The 21,297-nt window shown below is 47.0% G+C and overlaps 1 protein-coding gene across 29 annotated transcripts in view; it reads right to left on the minus strand.

The window, feature by feature from the left end:
- The window catches only part of LOC147728754 (sorbin and SH3 domain-containing protein 2-like), a 643,768-nt gene that overhangs the window by 192,888 nt on the left and 429,583 nt on the right, over window positions 1-21,297 (minus strand). For 15 of the 29 annotated variants that reach the window (XM_086962510.1, XM_086962511.1, XM_086962513.1 and 12 more), the window contains one exon: window positions 3,408-3,491. The exons of the other annotated variants lie outside the window; for them this stretch is intronic. In XM_086962510.1, the coding sequence (XP_086818636.1) occupies window positions 3,408-3,491 (84 nt within the window). The remainder of the gene's footprint in view (window positions 1-3,407; window positions 3,492-21,297) is intronic. 29 annotated transcript variants of the gene reach the window in all.

The raw sequence follows: 21,297 nt of genomic DNA on the forward strand, positions 1-21,297 counted from the left end.
TACCCCCTGCTCTGACAAGCCGTCAGCTGTAGGACTCCTCAGAGTGTCATTAGATTTGGAATTCCCCGCTCAGGCTCGCTCTCTCCCCTCCTATTACAGCAAGGCTATGTATGGATAATGCCATACATCCTCCCCAAGACGGGTGTCGTCATCCTGGGAAATGCCCAAGCAGACACCTCCTGTATAGGGTGGCTTCACGTGAGGATGAGTGTACTAGAAGCACTGCTCCCAGAAGGCAACGCGGCTTCACAGGGGTGAGTTTTAACGAAGCCACCACCCCCTTCAAAACATGCCACAGGGTCCTCTTACAACGCGGTTCACCTGGCATGATTTCATGCCTTGACCTCCACTACTCAGTAGTGAGCAAAATGAGCATGTGCACATCGATGTGCATGCTCTCACTGAAGTCCAAGAAAAAAAAAAGAAAACGGACTATCTCTGCGAGGCCCGAAAATAGAGCCAGATAGAGACTCGTTTGGAGGCCCTCTAAAAATAACTGCCCGTGCTCAGTCCCAGACAGACCCGGCCCACTAAGGGCCCTGAGTTTAGTAGTAGTTAGGGCATATAGCGCAAGCAGCAACATAACACCAGCACATAAGACATAAAATGTAGACTACAAGATAATGCAGTGGGGTGAATATACTGTGGAGAGATCTAGGGTTAACCTCCAGGTCACATGGTCAAATCTCTGCACAGCGACTCAGCCCTTTATCTTTCCACGTTTTATGAATTGATTTGGCTGGCAGTCACAGCTGTTATTTAAATAACCTGGTCTGGCTGCTCTCCTGGGGGTAGATTTCACAGTCAAGCACGCTAAAAAGTGCTCATGCATTCCTGAGCAAAGCATTAAACGTGTGGGCCTCTTCTGGTTTGCCTGCGTGATGGCTCTGCGTTATGCTGAAAGCAGTGCTTTCTTCACCCGAAAACACTGCCTGCGCCATTCTACTCCGTGACCTATCGTCACCCTGAATACAAGGCCACGAACCCTAGGGTCACGTGACCCATCACGGGGCACAGGTGGTAGTGCAATCCTCCTCCATTCCCGTCACAATATGTCCCTGTCTTATTGTTTCAGCACCCCCTTTGATTTTTGCGAAGCAGAAGGCTTGTCATGTAGGCAGAAATCCGGCAGTTACCTTTGACGGCCGTGCATTATTTGAGAAGGACACACTCGGGTTTGATCCTCTCGGAAACCACAAACAAATATTGTAGTGAAACAAACAGATATTCTGCTCCCCGAGGATGCCAGCATTGAGCTGTGCACATCGATGTGCATGCTTTTATCTGAAGTCCAAGAAAAAAAAAAAAAGAAAACGTTCCGAAAATAGAGCCCGAAAGAGACCCGTTTCGAGGCCCCATAAAAATAACTGCTGGTGCTCAGACCCGGACAGACCCGGCCCACTTAAAGCCCTGGCCCTATTACAAGTGAAAGTAATGCATTTTCTTGCTACGTGGATTTGTATATGCTACACAAGACAGGGATTTAATTGCCGGACGGGCCGTCCGTCAACTCGGGCATTTTCCCGGTAGGCTGCAGGCTTGGGCAGGCCCGGCCTTTAGCATGAATGTGTGAGCTGGGCCCACACCCATTGCTCCGACCTCCAGAGGGAGCAGAGTCATCCTGCAGAAGTCGCACTCTGACCTGGGGCACAGAGAGAAATAAAGAGGACGAGTGAGAGGGTGCGCCAAGTTTGCTTTCGCTCAGGGCGGTCCTTGGCCACAGGCTAGCTCTGGGCTCGGGGTTGGTTGCTTTCAGAGGGGGATGGGTTGCCATGACCCAAGCATCCCCCCATGGTTCATTTCCAGTCGTGGCCTCCAGCAGTGGCTCATTGGGATATTTTTTCGAGGGCGAATGTTGGTGCCCAGTCTGGCCCTGTTGCAAAGCTCTATATTTCTGACCTTACTCGCTACAGACCATGTTATAGCTACACAACAGGCCGTGCTCTTACCCACTTAGTTAATGTGATAGAAGTTCCAATGAGGATGTAAGGTTCTCATTTGACGAATATATGTTCTTAACAATGCACGCAGAGGAATGAGCTTTGCTGGCTCACACGCAGTCTGAAAAGAGGACGTCTGTCTGTCTGTCTGCGCTGTCTGGGTCTGTCTTAAAGCACTGTATCGTGCCCTTTCTGGGCAACTGCCATTGCCAGCACTTCATGCTCTACTCAAGAGACGTGCATTTTGTTTGTAATAACTGCACACTATACTCTGATGTGTGCACGTCAGATGTCCGACAAGAATATGATATTGGTACAAAGGAAGGCAGCTTCATAGTAAAGTGAAAACTAATATTTATGAAGGCATTTTAAGTATATTTTAACATCCCTATGGGGTGTTCATTATCGTAGCCTCTCCCAACAGCAGACTCTCTCAATTATAAAATATAGCAATTAAAAAGATATTAAATCTATCACTCTGTACACATTTTGAGGTACATTCTGAAAAGGATCATCTGGTAATCCCATCAGCAAAAATGTGTGAGATTATAAAAAACATGTCCCTTTTTTTGTAGAGTACACATTTTGCTGCGTGAACCTGTACTTTGTAGCTCACTCTTGCTAGCTCAGGCTTAAAAATTACGAGTGATGTAGGTCAATACACTTCTAGGGTAAAGCGCTACAGATACTGAATGGTGATAATGATGGGATGGGTACATGTAAGCATGAATGTTTTGTGGGGTATGCAGGTGGGTGATAACGAGCCTTCATTTTCTGGAGGAGGTGCTACTTCTGGAAGAGAATTCAGAAATTACATTTCTTACACCGGAGAAATAATATGGTGAAGGACATTCTGCTCGTGCATTTCCCTCTGATTTTGGTACTCACCCCCTTCCTACCCAGCTGTAAATTCAGCCCATTGATTTTGCGTGTCTGCCCAAGTACAGTGTTTGCTACAGTTACAGTGTTGGCTGTAAAAAGCTTGTATCTCAAACCTTAAAATTCCCTTGGTGCACATGGATGAGTGTAGGAGTGAACTTCTAAAAATCAAAAAAGTATTAACTGGAAAAGTTGAGATAGAGATTTCTGCGATATCATTAACCTAGAAAGAGCACTGCCAAACCACACGCCTAGCGCTAGCATGTCACCCACCTTTACATAAGCTACTTTGGATTCGGACATGTCTGAAGGCGTGTTAACACTGGGTTGGAACAAATCTCACAGGGTGGTCTTTAAAAGCAGGGGAAACCATACGTTAGTGGTGAGAAGTTTACAGGGGACAGAGCCAGTAAAAGGTAGGCTGCACTGTAAAGCATGCTGCACTCACTGCACACGAAAACATGACCAGGTCCATCACAGTGAAGCGATAGGACTCCCCAAGTGGGTCTCATCCATGACGTTCCTCCAAGGGGATCAGTGTGCACACACCGGGCATGTCCTCCATGCGTCCTCCCCCGCCTCACTTACCGGGCGTCCAAACTCCAGTTCTGAAAAGAACTTGTACCAGGGCTCATTTTCTAAATCTAGGTCATCGAAGTCTACGCGCTCATCCTGAAGTGGATGTGAAGGAGAAAGGGAAGCAAAAGGGAAAGTAGACTGAGCACACGTGGTGGAGACGCCATCTTGAACTCAAAGCACATGCACGAGCCACACCAACACTAACTCAAAGGCAGCAACAGTAAGACGCAAGAAGAGTGAAGGCAGGTTTCACACCATGCAAACCCTTCTCCTCGAAGAAGTAAAGCGCGTGTTGACCTTCTCGGTTTCTTTTACTCTTGCCATCTCACGTGGGTTGTTTACAAAATGAAATAAATTCCCATCTTTATGCTTCACATTGTGGAATTTCTGACACTTTTGTTTAACGTTCTCTGTCCTGGTGAGACCTTGTGGTATTTTGTGAGAAGGAGCAACAGTGCAAGGGTTTAGAGCACTGCAGCCACCATAGCATTTTGGCTGCTGGATCTTTCTTCTTACATTGTAAGCAAGCATTGACAAAGACAATAGGTCTCGCACATACAAGAGCTATTGGTGACTTTGACAATGTGGTTTTGCCATGTTATATACCAGTGTGGCTGCTATTCAGCATGGCTAAAAGTAGAGGCGTGGAGTGTACTAGAGTGAAGTGGAGGGAGTAGGGTGTCGTAGACTGGATATGTTGAAGTAGAGTGTCGTAGAGGGGAGTGGGGAAGTACAGTGTAGTATAGTTGAGCAGAGGGGAGTAGAGTTCAGTGATTCAGTGGCAGAGAAAGTGATAGAGTGCAGTGTGATAGAGTGGAGTGGAGTAGGGTAGAGGTATAGAGTGGAGTGGGGTGCAATATGGTTGAGTGAATATGAATGAATGGAGATTGAGGAGTGTATTGGATTGGAGCAGATTGGGTTGAATTGGATTGGGGTAGAGTGGGTTGGACCGAGTGGAGTGGGGTGGATTGGAGTGGACAGACTGGATAGATTAGAGTGGGGTAACTTAGATTGGTTTGGGGTGGGTGGATTGGATTGGGGTGGGGTGGATTAGATTAGGAGTAAGGTGGTTTGGAGTGGGGTGAAATAGAGTGGAGTGTAGGGGAGGAGGATTGAAGTGGGATGGGTTGGATTGAAGTGGGATGGGTTGGATTGAAGTGGGATGGATTGGATTGGAGTGGGGTGGATTGTGCTGGAGTGGGGTGGATTGGATTGGGCTGGATGGATTGGATAGATTGGGATGGACTGAACTGGGGTGGGGTGAATTGGATTTGAGTGAGGTGGATTGGACTGCAGTAGAATGGGTGGGTTGGACTGAATGGGGTGGATTGGACTGGAGTGGGTGGATTGAAAAGGTTTGGGGTGAATTGTATTGGAGTGAGGTAGATTGGAGTGGGATGGACTGAACCGGAGTGGGGTGGATTGGATTGAAGTGGGGTGTGGTGTGGAATGGATTGAGGTGGAATGGATTGGAGTGTGTTGGATTGGACTGGGTTGGACTGGATTTGCATGGGGCAGGGTGAACTGGGGTGGATTGTATTGTGGTGGGGCAGATTGGAGTGGGGCAGATTGTTTTGGATTGGAGTGGGGCAGATTGCTTTGGATTGGAGTGGGGTAGATTGCTTTGGATTGGAATGGGGCAGATTGGAAGGGGCACATTGTTTTTTTATTGGAGTGGGGCAGATTGTTTTGGACTGGAGTGGGGCATACTATTTTGGATTGTGTGGGGCAGTTTGGGTTGGATTGGGTTGGGGTAGACTAGAGTCAGGCAGATTGTTTTAGATTGGAGGGGATTGGACTGAAGTGGGTTGGGGTGGGGTGGGGTGGATTGGGGAGAGAGTGGGGTGGATTAAGGAGGGAGGATTGGATTGGGGTGAGATGCTTGGATCGGAGTGGGGTAGATTGGATTGGAGTGGCTTGGATTGGTGAGGGGTAGATTAGATTGGACTGGAGTGGGGTGAAGTGGAATGTAGTGGGTGGATTGGGGTGAGGTAGATTGGAGTGGGGTGAATTGGAGTGGATCAGATTGGAGTGGGCAAATTAATTTGGGTTGGAGCAGATTGGAGTGGGGCAAATTGGTTTGGATTCGAGTTGTGAAGATTGAAGGGGATGGACAGGAGTGGGGGAGATTGTTTTAGAGTGGAGTGGGGCAGATTGGAGTGGGGCAGATTACAGTGGGGCAGATTGCTTTAGATTGGAGTGGGGAGGATTAGAGTGGAGCAGGCTATTTTAGATTAGAGTGGGATGGATTGGAGTGGAACATTCTGGGGTGGGGCATATTGGAGTGGGGCAGATTGTTAGGATTGGAGTGAGGCAGATTGGAGCGGGATGGATTGGAGTGAGCAGATTGTTTTGTAGGGGGTGGATAAAGTGGGGCCTACTAGAATGGGCCACGTTGTTTTGGATTGGAGTGAGACATATTGGAGGAAGCCAGATTGGAGTAGGGCAGATTTGAGCCGGGCAGATTGGAGTGGATCAAATTGTTTTGGATTGCAGTGGGGAAGATTGGAGTGGGGCAGATTGTTTTGGATTTAGTGGGGCAGACTATTTTGGATTCTAGCGAGGCAAATTGGTGTGGGGCAAACTGTTTTGGAATGGAGTGGCGCAGACTGTTTTGGATTGGAGTGGGGCAGAATGTTTCAGATTGGAGTGGTGCAGATTGTTTTGGACTGGAGTGGGGCGGATTGTTTTGGAGTGGGGCAGTTTGGTTTGTATTGGAGTGGGCAGATTGGAGTGCAGAAGATTGGATCAGGTAGATTGTTTTGGATTGGAGCAGGCAGATTAGAGTTGGGTGTGTTGGGAGGATTGGAGTGTGATGGATTGGATTGGATAGGATTGGGGGAGTGGTTTGGATTGGAGTGGGGATTGAGAGGGGCGGATTGGTGTTGAGTGAGGTGGGGTGGATTGGAAAGGGGAGGATTGGAGTGGGGTGGATTGGGGTGTACTGCACGATTATGTGTTAAAGCATCATTCCAGAAATTAAACATAAGAAAGAAACAATGTCGCGTTGCAATAAATTAATCCTCACCTTTTTAGAACAGGGCCCATGAGCAAAAACATGAGTGCAAAGTGAGAAAAGAAGACTTTGCAAAATAAATCTTTACAATTCTATGGTTCCTTTTGAGCACGGACTTGCCATTCACACGCCAACTGTTTGCAGGGCAATAAACGTTAAACAGAACAAAATAATACCCCAATCGTGTCAGGAGCAGTGGACGGGCACTAATTAAGTTGAATCAATCAGTGCTTGGTCCCTGCTCCACAGAGAGACACGCAAATGATGCTAGGCCTACCTTGATGATTTACGAGGCTGTAAAGAAGAATGCCATGCAAGCCAACAAATGCTAAGAAAAGGACGGGCCTCAGTCCCTTTTTTGTTAACAATAGTACCTCACAAGCGAGATGCATGCGCTAACCCATGCTCTCGCAGGCTCAACCCTAAAAAGCAATACTTAATGACTTTTTCTGGTTTGTGATTTATCACCACCACTAGATGGTGCTGTAAGGCTTCCCCATTACCCCAGCTCATTTAGGCACCGGCCTGCTTGTCACAGGACAGTTATAGTAGGGCAAATATAGAATCAATATATAACTAGTTTTACTGCATATCCATTTCTGAAATGTTTTGGAAGAGAAGCAGTTGACAAATTTGGGTTGTCAAAAACATGTCTCAAGACGAATCAGTGTGCTTGAAGGAGGCTTTTCTAATGTTAACATTTGAACATATTTTATAATAAGAAGCTCTCTTGCAAGTGGCCTTGTAAGTGTAAATGTGCAGGTTTGTTTCAAGAGAAGCTGTATGATTTAGTGCAGTCTGTTCAAGAATCAGTGAGCTGATGGCACCGAGGCGTGGTTGAAGAGAGTAAAGCTGTAATTAGTGTCTGCTCTCCATGCAGTGCTTTAGCATTTCAGGCGAGCAAGCTGTGCTCGAGTGTGCTCTGTGGAAATGCCTGAATATGGGCACGCGTCAAGACGGGTTTTTTAAAAACAGATTTTATTGGTTTTCTTAGTTAGCATAACACGACACAGCACGGGTAGATAACATTTCATCACTTACATTTTCCTTTCTCCTGCAATGCTTATAGCCGCATTGTGGTTGTTTATCTTGGCCCTCAAAGTTGCTACACTGTGAGCCATCTCCCCTTCCCCCTCCCTCCTCCTTTCCCTGTGAGTCGTGGACGCAGGTGTATCCGAATTTGTTCTAGTGTGTCCTATGTTGTGGTTCAATAGGGTGGGATACCTTCCCCCAGTGGTGTTCCTCGTCATTGATTTGTCTTCCTCGAAAAATCTCCTCGCTGTCCCCAGATTTAAAAAGACTAGATGGGGTGGTCGAGCCTTCTCCACTATTGCCTCGAAATTATGGAATAGTCTCCCCCCTGAATTGTCTAGCCAACCCTCCCTGTCGATCTTCCGGAAGCTCTTGAAGACTTGGCTCTTTTCTCAGGCTTACGAACCTACTACTTGCTGTATCTGCCCTCTTGGCCCCTATTTCTCTGTGTAGTTATGCGCCTTGATGCCCCTCCGGGCTAAGTTTGCACAATATAAGTCTTATTCCATTCCATTAAGAGTCTATTCTCCTGTTCGCTTCTTACACACTTCCATCATCCCGTGTCCTGTTCAGCCACGTCTCTCCTTGCTGTTTATGGGTCTCGGGTATCCGCGTCTCTACTTCTTATTCTAGTAGTCTCTGGGATAATTGTGAGGTGCCCGGTGCTGATGTGTCCTCAGGTGCATCTGTCCGTGTGGCATCGTCTGGATGTTTCAAAGTATCCACTAATGCTTCCCAAGCCCTGGCTCTGTCTAAGAATCGGATCCTTAATTTGCCTCTCTATTCAGTACTATTGCCTTGCAGTCTGCCCACCTATCTAGTTCTTGTCACCATTCAGCCATGCAGGGGCCCCGGGGCTTTCCAGTTATTTTGCTGTTTGCTAACATGAAGGCTGAGGTCCTGGAGTTTACTGGATACTTGTTTTGGACATATGAGGGAACCGCTCCAACAAGCAATGAGCAGGCAGGAAGGGTGGAGTTTTTTCTGTAACGTCAGCTACTATATGGTTACCCCCTCTCAGTAGTCCTGTGGAACCGGCCAGGCCCTACCTCTCTGCATCTGGGGCAGGCAGCATCCATCCTATGGAACATGTTATTGATGCGGCCAGGTGTGAGGGATGCTCTATGGAAAATGTGGAAGTTAACTGGTTTAAAGCGTGCATTCATGGACACCTTGGTGGTTCGTCCTAGGATACTTTCCAATCTCTGTCCATCAGGGGAGTGTCTAGATCCTTCTCCCACCTGGCTCATAGGCCATCCAATGACAGAAGCATGTCTCCTCTTATTGCTTTGTAGAGGCATGTGATCGCCTTAACCGTACCTCCTGATATGCTTATATATTGGCAGGCTTTATGGAGATGCACTTCTATTGTGCCCATTTTCCAGTGCCATCGTAAGGCCACTGTTACTTCCTATATAGTAGGAAATGGCCCCCTGGCAAATCAAACTCGGATTGGAAGTCCTCAAAGGGGAGTAACTCTGCCTCCCTGTACAGGTCCCCAATAGTTGTTGCTCCCACTACCACCCATTCAGCTATCCCACTCCATGGTCCCCCATGCGGTAGAACATCCATCATGAGCATAAAGAGGTCAGGTGAGTACGGGACTTAGCTGCGCGTGTTCTGGAGGCATCTAGTCCAGCAATAACGCGCCACTTGCAGTTCCCTAGTTGCATTCGGAGGTAAACAGCCGACCTTCAGTAGCATTCTGGTCAGTACATCTCTGCTGGGAACAAAGGGTCCCACAACGCGGCCTTCCTCGCATCTTCATGAACCATTGTAGCTGTCTGGCTAAATAGTATGATTCGTAGCCCGGGACTGCAGGTCCCCCTCCAGAGTTGGACTTTTTAAGGTAGAAAAAGCCACCCTTTTGCAGCCCGCTCCCCAGGAAAATTATATTATTACAGAGTCCAGCTCAGTGAACCAGATTTTGGGGATCCGAATAGGTTGTGTCACAAATATATATAGTAGCTCAGGGAGCGCCACCATTTTTAGGAGTGCAATCCCACATGCCACCCACAAGGATAATGTTTTCCAGAACTCTACATTGCAGCGTAGTGATTGTATGGCTGGACCCAGATTCCCTTCCAATAGATCTGCGGGGGGTTAACGATCCTAATCCTCAGATATGACAGGCATCAAGGCTCCCACTGCAAGGCCCTCAAGTCTGCCGGCCGCCCGCAACTCGCGTCCATGGGGAACAAGCAAGACTTCTGTCAGTAAACTTTGAGCCGCAAGAGAGAACCAAATTCCTACATCATTCCCAGTGCGCATCCAAGTCTTCCTCTATGTCATGGAGGAAAAGTAATAGGTTGTCAGCATATAGTGATATATGTTGGCAATGTACCCCTTTATTTATACCCTTATAGCTCCGTCCCGATCAGGCCAAGTGGGCCAAGGGCTCCATTGCCAAAGAGAAGAGCAATGGAGACAGGGGGCAACCCTGCTTGGTCCCTCGCTTCACCCCATTGCCCCCATCTACAGGTCGCAGTACTTGACTATCAGTTGGCTGTGCAGGCCCCCCTTCCTCCTCATGCTGTGGTCCTGGATTATCTTGGTCTTTTTTCCAGGTTGTTTTCCCCATGGCCTTCTCCTCAGTGGGCGTACTTCGCCACCTCTTGGTAGTCGGCTCTTCGTGCTCTAGTGGGGCTCTTTGTGTTGTAGCATCTCTCTTAGCTCTGGTCGTCCACCCGGTCCCACTGCAGTCTGTTGAGTTTATTCCTCACTTCTGGTATTATGCTTCTAGGAGAGCACCACCGCCAACTGCCTCCAGCGAGAACTGGTCAGGCAACCAATGCCTGGCGGGGGACCCTAATAGCTTCAGGCATAAGCCCTCTGGCCAGGTCTCATGATCTTGCCCGCCTGCAAAACTGTAATCTGGGCGACAACAGATCTCCTGTACCACTATGCTGTGTTCCTTCTGTGTTGCTCTGCTGTTTTGTAGTTTTTGTGATTGGGGCGAGCTGGGGTGAGTCAGTCACCAGGCACAGGTACTAATGACCCCGCACCACTCGTGGACCTCTCACCTCCTCTGGATCGCGCAGCAAGAGGCCCGCACCCCTGCCAGGCGCCAGCATCACACCGCCGATTGCAGTCTGAGGGCGCCCTCCACACACAGTTTGCAGACTGCCCATTTGTGGCCCAAGGCCCACCTCAGGGGCGCGAGGCTCCTCGGGGGCTGCGCTCCCCCCCCCACTGTGCCTCGCTTGTCTGCAGCCAGAGCTGCTGCGTCGGCCTCGTTTCTCCCCGGGTGCGCACGACTGGGCCAGACTCTCACTTTCGGCTTCGCTGTCATCATCATCCTGCTGCTGCTCACCTCCAGCACCCTCAGCTAGTGCCTTATCCTCATATACTTATCAGCCCCTCACCGAGGTCGGGCCAGTGCCACTCGTCTGCCGGTAGGGTGCGCTCCCCCTCTGGCGCAGGCCTCAAACTGTGCCGCTCCAAGCCCTCAGCCGAGGCTAGAGTTACTGTCCTTCCAAGCCTTCTTCACCCTGGGACTAAGGGGCAGGTCCCTCCCTGTCGCCTAGCAATGCAGGCAGAGCCACCGCCCGTGGCAGTCATCTCAAGACGCCCTGGTGCCCATCGCCATTAGGGCATAGGCACCGGGCCTCTTGGGTCTCCTTATTTCTTCTATCAGTTGAATGGCCTGGGCGCCATTTTGCTGCAGCCCTTCACCTATGCCAGCAGCACAGCATGTCCGTCCATCTCAGCTCGGGCAGGGCAGTTTGGCGATCCCCCAATCTCTAGGGGTTCTTTAGGGTCAAGGCTGGTGCCCCGGGTCGAATCTATTGTTACAGGATGACACTGGGTAGGGCTTTATTGGCAGGCACACCAAGATGTGCTGTCTGCCCCATCGGCATCAAGCTACACCCCCTATCAAGAACGGGTGTTGTTAAATAAGGACACCAGTGTTAAATCTTCCAGGGCTGTTAGGTAGGGATGCATCCTGGCCCTATTTCTTTGTCTATTGCAGGGGTCTCCAAACCGGTCCTGTAGGGCCGGATCCATGCCAGATTTTTTGGATATCCCCATTGAGATACATGTAGTTATTTTAAAAATCTGGCATGGATCCGGCCCTCCAGGACCGGTTTGGAGACCCCTGGTCTATTGTATATAAACGGGATTAAACTCTTTCTGAACGAGAAACAGAAGGATGTGCTGGGAATGGGGGAAAAGCCTGTTCCCATCTTGCTTTATGTGGACGACACAGTATTAATCGTATGCACCGCAAATGGGCTGCAGACCCTCCTGGACTTATTTTTAGCAGTTATGAGAGACGTGAACCTTCAAGTCAATGTTCAAAATCCTTTGTTATGACGTGTGGCTGACCTAGCACAAAGTTCATGTATTTTAGAATGGGAGAGCACCTTTTAGCAAATGTAAAGAATTTTAATTATTTTGGAATTCATGTTAATCAGTCACTTACTTGGGCACCCCTCTTAACAGCTAGACTTCAATTCTTTTATAGGAACTCTGAAGCCATATTTAGATTCGCCCAAACATTAATTGCAGCATAAGCCTTTACCTGAAATGCTGAGCCTTTACCTGAAATGCGGAGCCTTTACCTGAAATGCTGAGCCTTCCTAAGTCTGAGTGCACCTCGGCAGCAAGCTATGGTGCTGGGTTATGGGGGTACAATAAGGCTTCCCCCCTTAAAAACGCAGAAACTAGTTTTACTCGTAGATTACTGGCAGTTCCTGGTAAAACAGCTGCCTTAGTATATCATGAAGAAGTGGGCTTGACATATTTGGAAGATCTGAGTGGCCTGGCGCCGCTACTGCTCTGGGTAAAAATTTGGAGCACACCTGAAACTGTAGTGACTAGAACATGTATAACCAATGGCCCGTCACTAGATAAAGGAAACAGTTTGAAACCAAAATTCATTCAAGTGTCCATAGTCACACGCTTATTATGAAACGAGAGAGTGGTTCGACAGCACCATCCATGTATCTGAATCAAGATCTAAGGTTTGGAGACTTTGTGCTCCAGGGGGACCTGTGCAAATACCCACAGTTATGTCTTCGAGAGGAGGAAGCAGAAATGTGCTAAAGTAAGACCTCTGCAAATACCTGGGGCAGGGCACGTTCCAAGGTAAGCAGTGTGGACAGGAAGAGGCCGTGTAAACGTGTATGTAAACATAAGCTTTATTAGAGAGGACTCCTTGAAAACTCACCATCTTGAATGTTTCATTAGGTGGTGGGGATGTAAAAATAGCCTTATTTAGTGATGTTTCTAGAGTGAGAAGAAGAAGGCATGCACTCCAAACGCCCAAGTGCCCAGAGTGGATGAAGAGGGTGTATAAAGGTCCTGTTCCTCAACTGGTCAGGAGCTATGAAGCCACTGAAGTCTGTAAGTTTCAGAAGTGGAGGGTGGGCCTGTTTGAGCTGCGCAGTCATCTTACTTCACTTATGTTCCTGGAAGCTGTAGAGGACTGTGCAAATACCCATGACAATATGTTTCAAGAGTGTGCAACATGCTTGAGTAGAAACTGCGCAAACACATCGGTGTCAACATGCGACTGTAGGGGGAGGAGTGGGTAAGCTGATGGAACATAAATATCCTCGTCGGATCAGGGCAAAGCAGTGGAGTTAGCCAGAAACGGTGCAAACGTGTGACCATGTGTAGGACTGGAGAAGAGTATTGAGGTAGAGCTTTGTAAATGCCTGTTAGCGTGTTTGGGTTTGGGGAATGAGTGCTTGAAAAGAGGTCTGGGTATGCCCATTCACGCTTGGTCATCCTGGAGTTATGCAGCGAGTGCATTGCAGCAAATGATTGTGGGCCAGATGTACAACCATTGGATTTAGTGCCTCCCAATTTGCAATAAATTGCGAGTCGCAAATTGCAGGACGCTAACAGGTAGATTCATCAAGCCGAAATCGGCTCGCAAAGGGCCAGATTCTGAGAATCTGGCCCTTTGCGAGCGCTATTTTTGCATTTGGGATTCATCATCCCAAATGCAAAAATCGCAATTCTAGAAATCGCTAAATTGCGATTAATTGCATTTAAGGAATCTCAATTTGAGATTCCTTAAATGCAATTCATGAACCATTTTAAATTTGCGAATTCGCAATCTGGGGCCGCTATTTACCGCGAAGTCTAACTACGTGGTAAATAGCAAAAACTTAGAAAAATGCACTTTAGTGCATTTTTTTAAGTTGTATGTTACACACACACAGGTCCTTTGGATATGTGTGTGCGCAACACCAATGTACAGTACCATATCAGGGGTGCTACAGGGTGTCCTTTGGACACCATGGCACCCTTGAAATTGCTTCCTTATTTGCGATTCGCTGCTAATCGCAAATAAGGAAGCAGTAGAAATCGCATAGAATATTGCGATTTCTACATGCATCCCGTTTTGCGAGTCTTTAATAGCGAATCCTTAAAATTCGCTATTAAGGCCTCGCAAAACATGACCATGATGAATCTGGGGGTAAAGCCAATGTAAAACAGTGTCTCAGACACTGTTAGGGATTCCAATGGGGTCGCAAATTGCGAGGCTCATGAATATTAATGAGCCTCTCGCAATTTGCATTCCCATTGGGAATGACAGGCCCTTCAAGGGATGGTGGCCTGCTGGGCTCAGCAGACCACCATGTCTGGGACTGCTTTTAAATAAAGCAGTTTTTTGTTTAATGCAGCCTGTTTTCCTTAAAGGAAACGGGCTGCATTAAAAGAAAATGAAGCAATTTTGTTTCATTTTTTAAGGGCAGGCAGTGGTCCCTAGGACCACTGCCTGCCCTTAAAAAATAATTGTGCATGCAGTTGCAAAGGGGAAGGGTACCCCTGGGGACCCCTTCCCTTTTGCGAGTGCATTACTAATTGAAGTAGGTGATAACTTGAGAGTGTTATGCAACCGCAATTGCAGTTGCAAAATATTCATCGATTGCTTTGGGATCGCTATTAGGAAGGGAACGCCCCTTCCGTATAGAGACTCTCAATTCATAAATAGCGAGTCGCAAATGAATTGCGAGTCGCTATTTAGGAATTGTACATGGCCCAGACTGAAATTGCATGTGCAAACGGGTCGCAAACCTGTTTGCGCTTGCAATTCTAGTTCGTACATCTGGCCCTGTATCTCTCTGTAGATGTCAATGAGCAAGACATGGAAGTTGTCCTTTTAGCTGGTGTATACGCGGGGTCACTCATCCTTAACCAGAGCCACTCTCCATGCTCATCAATACAACAGAGAAGAGGAAAATGTAAACCTGCCTCATCTAGACAATCCATCAGTATGGAGGGCAGGCATTACTGGTTCATCCTAACTGCACAGGCCTGCTGACCCAGCAGCATCATCAATTCCACTCATGTCCTCCCCCTGTGAGATGTCAGCACTTGTTTCACTACAACCTAGTCATTTTAGGAGCGCCTTACCTACCAAATATAACATCCCTTAAGGTATTTTATAAGGATATATTCTGCTTTCTTCCACCTCGCATTGAGCCAAGGTACTGAGGTCACACCAAGCCTTGTCCGTGAACTGTTGGGTTTGGTTGTATGACACTATATAGAGGTCGGTCATATCCACATACAATAATACTGCATCCAGTGTATCGACATACCAAAATGTTGTAAGGCAAGTATTCATTTACTACTCTTAACGCCAATCATGCTTCCCTTTGGAGTTAAGTTTGAGCAGAGTTATGAAAAGCAAATATATACGTACCTTACAATTTAATGGGCCAAAGTACTGGTTGCAGTATTATTGATATCACATTATTGCCAAGGAAAACATCACATGGAATAGAGTGATCCACTACCAATGTTTTCACCTCAATACAGTTCATGGTTCTTTGCTTTGTTTTTCTACCACACAGGGTTTTCAGATGATATATTAGGTCTAGTTGTTTCACTTATGCCACTATAACAAAATGGAAGTGTTTTGTTCTGGTCTTGTCTTACGAGTCAATGCTATGTTGGTGATAATGCCTAGTGGAATCACTTCTGCCCTACCACTTGTTAAATTTCCATGTGTCCCTTTATCACTCTACTTATTGTCAAGCCTTATAATGACCAGTGCTCAAAACTGTGGCTTACAACAGAGGCTTCACCACCAGTCCATGGCTTCACCCGTTTATTCTGCCCTCAATGGATTTCTTTATTTGGAGGTTTCATGCAGCCTGAACTTTAACCCTATCGGGCATCAGTGCATTATATTTATTTATTTAATGGTGATCTGTTAGGCATTATGTATAGAAGCATAAAATAAAGATATGAAGAAGAACATTACTATGAATTGGATATCAAAACCAGTTGGCGAGAATGATCGGTCTATTGAATATGTTGAACCATCTGGTGCGAAGAATAATGACTAAGAGGTCTTTAAGAGTTAATAACATATGGAATGGGGCAAGTTGGTGAGCTTGGACAAGACAAAGATAGATGCTGGCAGCAATTACATTGTTGCCTTTTTATAATTAAGAAATACCTTTTCAGAGTGGTTATGTGTAATAAATGTGTTTGCAGCGGCAGACGCGTGGGAAATGCTAATCACAATGAGGAGTATACATACCAATTGTGGGTCCATTTTCAGGGAGCAATACAGTATCGCATACAGTGAACCTTCAGTTCCCCTTAGACCCAGTCAAGTCAATTCAGTCATGACCCTTCCTATGCCCGAGTCTGGCTGCAGTATGCAGGTGTTACAAAGGTGAGAAACGAGGACAATGTTAATGTTAATGTTAATGGGTGACTTATATAGCGCACAGCTACTCCAAGGAGTGTCCCGGCGCTTTCTGACCCATAGCTGAAAAAGGAAATGAAAAAAACAGAAACATAACAAATTACTGATTGTAGAGCCAAGTTTTCAAGGCCTTTCTAAAGGCAAGCAGATTGGAGGTACGGCGAAGATCAACGGGAAGGGAGTTCCATAGTTTGGGGGCAAGATGTTTAAAGGAACGTCCACCTATCCTGACTTTCCTAATGGGAGGAACCGTTGCCAGGCTAAGACATTCAGATCGGAGAGATCTGGTGGGTTTGTAGAGAGAAAGCCGTTTCTGAATGTACGAGGTCCCTACTAAATGGAGTGCCTTATGGGCCAATGTGAGAGCTTTGAATGTAATCCGTTTCTTGACAGGAAGCCAGTGAAGGGAGGAAAGCAACTCTGATGACCTAGCTTGCCGAGGTAGGCCAAAGATAGCCCTTGCCGCAGAGTTTTGTACTACCTGAAGTTTATGCAGGAGGTAATCCGGCAAACCCAGGTAGAGGACATTTGAATAATCAATCCTGGAACAAATCAGAGCCTGTACTGTCAACTTCCTGTGGACTAAAGGGAGCAGAGGAAGGAATTTACGCAGCATTTTTAACAGACCAAAACAGGTGCTGGTGAGACCTGTGATCTGTGTTTTCAACGAAAGGGTATTATCGATTATGATCCCAAGGTTTTTAGCAACCACTGAGGAAGAGGAAGGGGGTGACATGCAAACCGGCCACCACTCCTGCCAAGGCGGGTCTGCCTGACAGCCAAAGAAGAGCACCTCAGATTTATCAGGGTTGCACTTGAGGCTGCTTCGCTGAAACCAGTCGAAGACAGCCCCAAGGCAACCACGGATGCTCTCCCCATCGAACTCCATGCCCTTCTTGCAGGTGAAGAGAAGCTGGGTGTCGTCAGCGTATGATATGATCTGGGCACCCATGAACTCCGCAAGTACCGCCAGTGGAGTCATGAAGATGTTAAAAAGGGTCGGGCTCAGCACCGACCCTTGTGGGACTCCGACATCCATAGGCGGCACCTCAGGGGAGTACGGAGGGGCCCAGACCACTTGTCGACGACCCGCTAGGTAAGATCTCAGCCAGCTCAACACCGTCCCTCTGAGACCAATCTCGTGAAGTCTTCTCAAGAGGGCCTCATGAGGGACGGTGTCGAAGGAGGCGATAATTGGTAATGTAATGTAAATATGATTTATAAAGCGCAACTTATGCCCGAGGGCGTCTTGACGCTATTGAAATCTGAACTAAGGCAGTAACAGTATCCACTATGGGTTGAGCACAAGAGTAGGGTGCTTTATCAATACTGTGTGAAAAGCCAGGTTTTTAGGACTTTTCTGAAGCTGAGTGGGGAAGGGGCTATTTTTAGAGTCAGTGGCAGACTGTTCCAGAGCATTGCATTGGTCCTGTAAAAACTCCCCATCCCCCCTCCCGCGGTGGCATTTTTAAATGAGGGGACCACCATGTTCCTGGCAGAGCCTGAGCGTAGTGCTCTTCCCGGCATGTACCATTTAAGTTTTCTCATAAAATGGTCAGGCCCGAGTCCGTTCAGAGATTTAAATGCCAGACAAAGGGCTTTGAACTTGCATCGTTGTCTAACTGGCAACCAATGCAGTTTTCTGATGGCTTCTCTAGCCGATTCATATTTGGGAATTTTAAAGATGAAACAGGCAGCAGCGTTTTGCTAAATCTGGAGTCTTTTCAGAAGATCTGATGCAGGAGTAAGGTAGAGACTATTACAGTAGTCAATCCTTGTGAGGACCATAGCCATGGTCACTGTTTTTAAAAGATCAGGGGGCAGGAGTTTTTTTATTTCTTTATCATCCTTAAAGAAACAAAAGGATGCAGAGTCTTATGGGGTTATGGTGGTTGAGACGCCAGTCGCTGTTTTGGAGGCACCAGGGGCCCAGCAGTGGATACACTTGCACAAATATGATCTCAAGAGGAATTTCAGGGGTAGTAAATGCGGGCTAGTGTTGTGAACATGTCCACTTGAGGAACAGCATTCTGGGAGGAGACAAAGTTTATTGTGCACAGAAGAATATGGTGTTATGGCGCTGGTCCAGAGGACATGTAGCTGAGGTGCAGGGTCGGATTGGTAACCCGGGCATTCGGGAAATGGCTGAAGGGCCGGTAGCCGAGTTCTAGCTGTGGGCAGGGCTGCTCTTTTGGGTAGCCTGTGGGCTGTCTGTGCTGTTAGGATGCCGCCAGCAGCCCAGTGGGTGCCCGAGTGGCCTTTCTAGAGGCAGATGGGTGGATGTATTACCCCCTTTCTCTCGCTGGGCCGGCCCATTAATGTATGCTGATTGAGCTGAGGCAGGGGGCCTGAGCAGAAGTGGTCTCACTTGCATTTATGTGTGGCTCAGCAGTGTGAAGTAATCTGTGCATTTTTTTTATCGAAGTGAAGTTAATAAAACATGCCCCACAACCCCTTTCTTTTCATAAAGCTTCACTGAAGCAGAGTTTTGCGGAAGAGCAATAAGCAAATGTGGGCCACTTTTTTTTGGTGTGCCCGGGCCGATTTTTGATCCCAATCCAACCCTGCTGAGGTGTGTTGGTAAGCGAGACTGTCTGGGGCTCGGAGGTGCTTCGAATATGAGGCAAGTGACAGGCATGGCCTCAAATTCCAATCATATTAACAGAGGCCTAGGTGTCAACTAAAGACGTAGATTTCAACCATAATAACAGAGCTCCTAGGAGTCACAACATCATCTAGGTCAGGGGTCTCCAAACCGGTCCTGGAGGGCCTGATCCATTCCAGATTTTTTTGGATATCCCCATTGAGATACATGTAGTAATTTTTAAAATCTGGCATGGATCCGGCCCTCCAGGACCGGTTTGGAGACCCCTGATCTAGGTAGAGCTGCTTCCAGGGCGAGGTAGGAAGTTGCATGTTCATGCTAAACAAATCAGCAGTTTCACTAGATAAGAAATTTGTAGTGTGCTCCTCTCCTTTAGTTACTTTTTCACAGGCTAGACATCCCATAGCACCTTTGCCGGCCACACACATCCTAACCCTTAATCCGCCACCCCTTTGCTGTTCTTGCACCTACTCCGAAAACGTCCTTATTTCCTCTATCGTCACATTGCCTTGGTTAGCTCCCCTGTCCCATTTCTATGTATTTCAGCGGTTGAGACATTAATTAATGGTTCTCCAGGCTTATTGTACGACTATGCCACACAGAAACATCGAACGCCAACACATATTCATATTATACTTCTGTATGATTGATGTCCCTTTGTTTAGATTGGGTAACTTACATACCAATACCAAAGGATTATATGTAAACTGAAAATGAGCACACCCCTTGGTGGGACATCTGTATTCAGACTGGATAAAGCACCATCCAATGCCGTGGAATATCAGAGCCAACCAATAGAAGGAACGCAATAAGCAAAGTAGCGGAAGATATAATGTCACTATCATGTAAGCTTATAGTGCCAACTCCCGCGGCCCTCTTCAAGGACCTCAAAATGATAAACACGGAAAGAAAAGCAGAAAATAATACATGAAAGCCGAGATTGCACATCCATACCCGTCAGTGAGATGGAGTCTTAAGAGGTAGCAGATGAGAACAAAGCAAACGTCATACATGTGTAATGTTGTAAAGTACGCGCAGAACGTTCAGTAAACTGTAACTAAAGTGAAACATGTAAGAGACGGTGTGATTGGTGCCTGGAATGCGCTGCGCTTTATGAGAGGCTGATGACATCACACCAGGCGCAGCCCTCATAGTGACCTACTATGGAACAAGAAGGGGTGACTGGGCGTCACAAAATGTTCTCGTCTATTTACCAAAGAAGTTCTAAAAGGGCAAAACAATTAGTTTGTGCCAATCTAAATTCTCAAACTATGGAAATAAAAAAACGTTATAATTCATAAATCGGCAAACAATGTATACCAAATGGATGAAACCTAAATTCAGTAAGCCCAATTGAGAACTTTGTGTCTCAATTTTAAAGTCCCTAATAATAAAGTCATAAACCTGATCTCCTAGTGTTACTCCGACTTTTGGAACGTCTTTCTGTGCTTGTATGAATTCATCAAGAATTCTACATGTGCTCCACGAAATCTATGAAATAAGTAGATTTGGTGAAGATTTCAACTGCAGGAAATATTGGATGTGGAAAGTCCACCAGATGGAATATCTGCATGCAGAACTGATGCGTAAATGTGCATTTATACATGGAGTTGTTGTTCTTTTTCGTCCTCATGAAAAATGTACTCCTCATGGAGAAAGCCCCCCCCCCCGTCACTCAATTACACATGGGCCTGTTTCTTCCCCTTTCCATCCATGCAAAGGCATTTACTCTTACCTTTCAAAGAAGCTAATGTACAGGCCAGGGCTCGAGTCGGGGTACCACGTGGGTGGACGGCGTCCCCCCACTTATTTTACCGGGGTGACGCCGTCCCCCCTGCTAAACAGCTGGACTTCTCTCTTTGGCCTCTCTGGGACGAGATCGAGCCTTGCATGTATAAGAAAATCCCCACTTACGCATGACGTGTAAGTTTAAAGCCAGCCCGTCTGACACTCCCAGAGCTGGCTTCTAAGATGCAATCGCATCTTAGGGGAGACCGAGGGGAGGCAATAACCCCGATGGTGCAAGCCACCTTTCGTGCCGTCACTTCCTGTTGTGACGTCACTTCCAGTGATGGCGTCCCCCCACTTCTTTTTTTAGGACTTGTGCCCTGGTACAGGCGTTGAAAGAGTGGGCAACTACTTGCAAGGGGTACACAAAACCTACAAGTCTGTAAGCGTTCACCTCTTTCAGCAGTATGCTTCACTCAGAAAAGACCACAATGCCATCCCAAACTCTAAATTTGTGAATTCTGCAACTCGGTTATACTAGAAAGAGTGTGCACGAGTTAAAATAGTTTTAGAGTGGGAGATGCTTGCAAGAATCAGATAAAATGACCATCTGTGAAAGCAGCCTAAAGTAGAATATTAAAGTAGTTTATCATTACGGGTGACAGAGTACAACACAAAAAGGCTTAATTTGTGGCAGTCCAATGATCAAGTTACTTGCCTTCAGTAACACTCTTTCTGGTGGGCACTCTAACTGCAGATTCCTCACCTTATGAACACCCCCACACACATGCTGGATCTGGAGATTTTTTTTCTAGCAATTCACTTACATGCCAGT

This window comes from Lissotriton vulgaris, chromosome 3_1 (genome assembly GCF_964263255.1).
Source record: "Lissotriton vulgaris chromosome 3_1, aLisVul1.2, whole genome shotgun sequence".
NCBI classification, from domain to species: domain Eukaryota; kingdom Metazoa; phylum Chordata; class Amphibia; order Caudata; family Salamandridae; genus Lissotriton; species Lissotriton vulgaris.